General features: G+C 45.6%; 2 protein-coding genes across 2 annotated transcripts; both read left to right on the forward strand.

Moving 5' to 3' along the window:
* Window positions 1-75: 75 nt before the first annotated feature.
* On the forward strand, window positions 76-3,254 carry LOC116679486 (interphotoreceptor matrix proteoglycan 2; the record flags this gene model as incomplete). The annotated part of the gene is given in 2 exon segments (XM_032509145.1): window positions 76-116; window positions 2,101-3,254. Coding segments are annotated over 2 exon segments (1,141 nt in total), but the record flags the coding sequence as incomplete, so codon positions are not given.
* Window positions 3,255-3,744: 490 nt separating this feature from the next.
* LOC116679485 (uncharacterized) lies at window positions 3,745-4,901 on the forward strand (the record flags this gene model as incomplete). The annotated part of the gene is given in 2 exon segments (XM_032509144.1): window positions 3,745-3,839; window positions 4,002-4,901. A coding segment is annotated over 1 exon segment (864 nt), but the record flags the coding sequence as incomplete, so codon positions are not given.
* Window positions 4,902-4,976: the final 75 nt, after the last annotated feature.

The raw sequence follows: 4,976 nt of genomic DNA on the forward strand, positions 1-4,976 counted from the left end.
TATATATATATCATCCTAAATTATTTAGACTTTTTGACAACTTGTTTTTTTAACGTCTCTCTGTCTGTCTCACAGCTCTGAATCAATGCCTGTCCAGACGGGAGAAGCTCGGCCAGGTAACTCTCACCGTCAGATAACACACCTGTAAACCTTTCATTACAGGTATTAGGCGCTAAAGTAGTGATTATTTACATGGAGTCTGGTGGAGATATGCTGCTCTATACACGCTAAAGTAGTGATTATTTACATGGAGTCTGGTGGAGATATGCTGCTCTATACACACTAAAAGTAGTGATTATTTACATGGAGTCTGGTGGAGATATGCTGCTCTATACACGCTAAAAGTATTGATTATTTACATGGAGTCTGGTGGAGATATGCTGCTCTATACATGCTAAAAGTAGTGATTATTTACATGGATCTGGTGGAGATATGCTGCTCTATACACACTAAAGTAGTGATTATTTACATGGAGTCTGGTGGAGATATGCTGCTCTATACACGCTAAAAGTAGTGGATTATTTACATGGAGTCTGGTGGAGATATGCTGCTCTATACACGCTAAAAGTAGTGATTATTACATGGAGTCTGGTGGAGATATGCTGCTCTATACACACTAAAAGTAGTGATTATTTACATGGAGTCTGGTGGAGATATGCTGCTCTATACACGCTAAAAGTAGTGATTATTTACATGGAGTCTGGTGGAGATATGCTGCTCTATACACGCTAAAAGTAGTGATTATTCACATGGAGTCTGGTGGGTTTGGTGATGGTGGTTTCGGGCTCTTTAACAGAAAGCTTTCTCCTGTATGATGATGGTCATGTTGAAGGGTTGCGGTCAGCGCCGGGCCACCGGAGCGCCCGTCCGGGGGCTGATTCCCGTCACACGCGCTGCTCTCAGAATAGACGTGTAAGCCTATTTCCAGGCCGCAGCAGTCTGGTCAATGGAGCCGGGCTGAGCAGATTATCAGGTGTAGACGTGACGGAGTTACTGCAGGACAGGTATCAGCGTCAGTGAGATCACCGCTCTGTGTCCCGACAGCTATTACCAGAACTATAACTATTATCAAAAGCCAGGCATTCCTGAAAAATCCAAGTTTTGTTGTAATTGTTGCAACAGTCCTTGTAACGCTGCTCGTATTCCTAACCCTCGTGTTGTCGCCACGTCAAAATGGAAAATCACTTTTTATCAATGTTTTTAACTTTTTCTTATGTTTTTGTACTTTTTCAACACGTTTTTCAATGTTTGTCCCTTTTTTGACATTTAACACTACGTAACACTAACCAATTAACTTTAGTTTTACAGTTATTTTTGGAATTTATGGTCAATAAACCTCATTTATAGGAAATTATCCCTAATGTTTGAGTTAGAAAAGCAGAAATTAGGAATTATTGAGACTAAAATGAAAGGAATGGATGTTGATGATAATCACAGACTGGAATATGTCAACTTTTACTCAATACTATTTCAAAACCTCCAATCAGAGGCTACTCTGGGGGAGGGCTGCTGACCAATCAGAGGCTACTCTGGGGGAGGGGCTGCTGACCAATCAGAGGCTACTCTGGGGAGGGGCTGCTGACCAATCAGAGGCTACTCTGGGGAGGGGCTGCTGACCAATCAGAGGCTACTCTGGGGAGGGGCTGCTGACCAATCAGAGGCTACTCTGGGGAGGGGCTGCTGACCAATCAGAGGCTACTCTGGGGAGGGGCTGCTGACCAACCACCAAAATTAATGAAAGTAGAGATTTGTACTTGGCAAAGAGCGTTGTGTGGAATCAATCATGTTATTTTGGGGAATTACAAAGAACATTGATATAGGACAACATGAGGACAACATGAGGACAACATGAAGACAACATGAAGACAACATGGGGACAACATGAGGACAACATGAAGACAACATGAAGACAACATGAGGACAACATGAAGACAACATGAGGACAACATGAGGACAACATGAGGACAACATGAGGGTTAAAAGCTGTGATGAATACGCGGGATATTTATGCAACTTTCTGCGATGGGATTGGAGGAACTTCCTCAAAAAAAAATTTTATTTCTTTAAATTCTTCCTAATTCTTCCTTATTGATTTTCCAGAGGAAGAGGCAGTCCCCCCCCACCGAGAGGACCCTCCAGCGGGCGGCGGTGCGTCTGCTCGGACGCCTCTGCTCTCGGCGACCGGAGCGTCGCTCCAGACCACGTCTTTGACTGAGAGGGGGGGTTTGACTCATGAGCCTGCGGTTGCTTCTGTGCCCGAAGACACCGAAGACTTCCAGAAATCTGGGGCCGACGGGACTTCAGAAACCCCTTTGGTCGTCGCTGAGACTCTACAGTCGGAAGGAGAAGATGCTGAAGACATTTTAGAGGATATAGTGGAGGTTTCCACAAAGGTCTCTGACTCAGTTACCCACAAACCCTTTGGTGTGATGGTTGAAGAAGAGAAAACTGTCCCAGAAGATGAAATCATTCCCGAAGATCTGGATGCACCTTACTCCGAACTGATTAAAGAAGTTACCCCACCAGGCGAGGAGCCACCCTCGGACATCATGGCCGAAGAAGTCCTCATAGAAACTACTATTGTGGTTCCTACAAACCCTGAAACACTGGAAGACTTAGGACAGGACGTTTCCCTGGAGCAAGTTGTGATGGAGCATACCCCAGAGACAGGTTTCGAGGTTGTTGAGGACGCAGAAGTTGAAGAAATTCTGGACAAATCTTTCGATATCACCCCAGACGTAGCCTTGACTTTGGAGGAACAGACAACCGATGATCCAGAAACCGTTGAGGTAGAAATTCTCGAAGGACCCGAGGCGTTTGCAGAAGAAAGCCAAGAGGAAACCAAAGTCAGCATGGATGCAACTCCAACTGTATTTCTGATTTCAGGTTCAGAAGAAGAAGAAATGCTTAAAGATGTGAGTCCAGAACTAGAATCTGTCTCTGACATGAAAACAGAGGGTCCTTCGCAGGCCTCGATTCTGACGACAACAGACGAGATAGCATTAGATGTTCGTGAACCAACACCAATGTCTGGGCCTGTTAACTTACAGGACGAAGACCCAGAGCAAATGCCCCTAACAGATGAAGAGATAGAAGACAAAGAAGAAGACACTTTAGTGGTTTCTGAAGATAAGACAACCCAAGATTTTGAAATGGAGTCCACTGACATGATAACAACAACAACGGACACATGTAACTGAAGCTGAAGAAGACTTAGCAGTTGAAAAAGAAGACAAAATCCTCCAAACAACAGAGGAAAAACTACCCACGGAAACAAAGGAGGCAACCGACACCCAAGAGGATACCACAGGAGAACCAGATGAAGCTACGATAGGAGAAGGGCCCTAAAGACAGTTGATGAGACTACAAAAGGAGGAACATTTGAGGCTACAGGAGAACCAGCTGAAGGTCCAGAAGTGTCAGAGGAACCTATAGACCCTGTAGAGAAAGAAGGAGCAGATGTAACAGAAACGGCACAAGTAGCAGAACTTGAAGAAGTAGAAGTAGTAGACCCTACAGGAGGGGAGGCCCAACATGAAGGACCTGCAGAAGACACTCCTGAAGAGACAGAACTCATAGAAGAACCAACGCAAGAAGCAGGACTTGAAGAAGTAGAAGTAGTAGACCCTACAAGAGGGGAGGCCCAACATGAAGGACCTGCAGAAGACACTCCTGAAGAGACAGAACTCATAGAAGAACCAACGCAAGAAGCAGGACTTGAAGAAGTAGAAGTAGTAGACCCTACAAGAGGGGAGGCCCAACATGAAGGACCTGCAGAAGACACTCCTGAAGAGACAGAACTCATAGAAGAACCAACGCAAGAAGCAGGACTTGTAGAAGTAGTCGACCCTACAGGAGGGGAGGCCCAACATGAAGGACCTGCAGAAGACACTCCTGAAGAGACAAAACTCATAGAAGAACCAACGCAAGAAGTAGGACTTGAAGAAGTAGAAGTAGTAGACCCAACAGGAGGGGATGCCCAACATGAAGGACCTGCAGAAGAAACTCCTGAAGAGACAGAACTCATAGAAGATCCAATGCAAGAAGCAGGACTTGAAGAAGTAGTCGACCCAACAGGAGGGGATGCCCAACAAGAAGGACCTGCAGAAGAAACTCCTGAAGGGACAGAACTCATAGAAGACCCAATGCAAGAAGCAGGACTTGAAGAAGTAGTCGACCCTACAGGAGGGAAGGCCCAACATGAAGGACCTGCAGAAGCGACTCCTGAAGGGACAGAACTCATAGAAGACCCAACGCAAGAAGCAGGACTTGAAGAAGTAGAAGTAGTAGACCCTACAGGAGGGGATGCCCAACAAGAAGGACCTGCAGAAGAAACTCCTGAAGAGACAGAACTCATAGAAGAACCAACGCAAGAAGTAGGACTTGAAGAAGTAGGACTTGAAGAAGTAGAAGTAGTCGACCCAACAGGAGGGGATGCCCAACATCGAGGACCTGCAGAAGAAACTCCTGAAGAGACAGAACTCATAGAAGAACCAATGCAAGAAGCAGGACTTGTTGCAGGTACACCTGAAGAGACCAAACCGTCCAAAGAACCAGTGCAAGGACTTGTAGAAGCTGCAGAAGAGATGGAAACTACAGAAGGAACCGCACACGAAGCAGAACCTGCAGAAGAAGTTGTGTTAGTCCCAGAAGAAGATGAGGGTGTCTCCCCAGATGTTCCAAAGGAAATCATAACGGTCATATCTGACTCTGTGGCTGAAATCACCCCAGAAACGGTTGTCCAAGTCGCTGCGGAGACAACGCAACATGCGGCGGCGGCCACAACCAAGTACGTGTTGGAGTACAACAACGGAAACTTCCCCGATCTAACCAAGACGCCTTTTGAAGCAGATGACAACCTACTCGGAAACAACGACTTTGGGTTGGACGACCAGAACTCGGTAAGTAAACATGGATTAGTATATTATATGTTCCTAACTTTTATCTAACTTATATATATCTGTTTCCCTAACTTA

This window comes from Etheostoma spectabile, unplaced genomic scaffold (genome assembly GCF_008692095.1).
Source record: "Etheostoma spectabile isolate EspeVRDwgs_2016 unplaced genomic scaffold, UIUC_Espe_1.0 scaffold00015739, whole genome shotgun sequence".
In the NCBI taxonomy this organism is placed as follows: domain Eukaryota; kingdom Metazoa; phylum Chordata; class Actinopteri; order Perciformes; family Percidae; genus Etheostoma; species Etheostoma spectabile.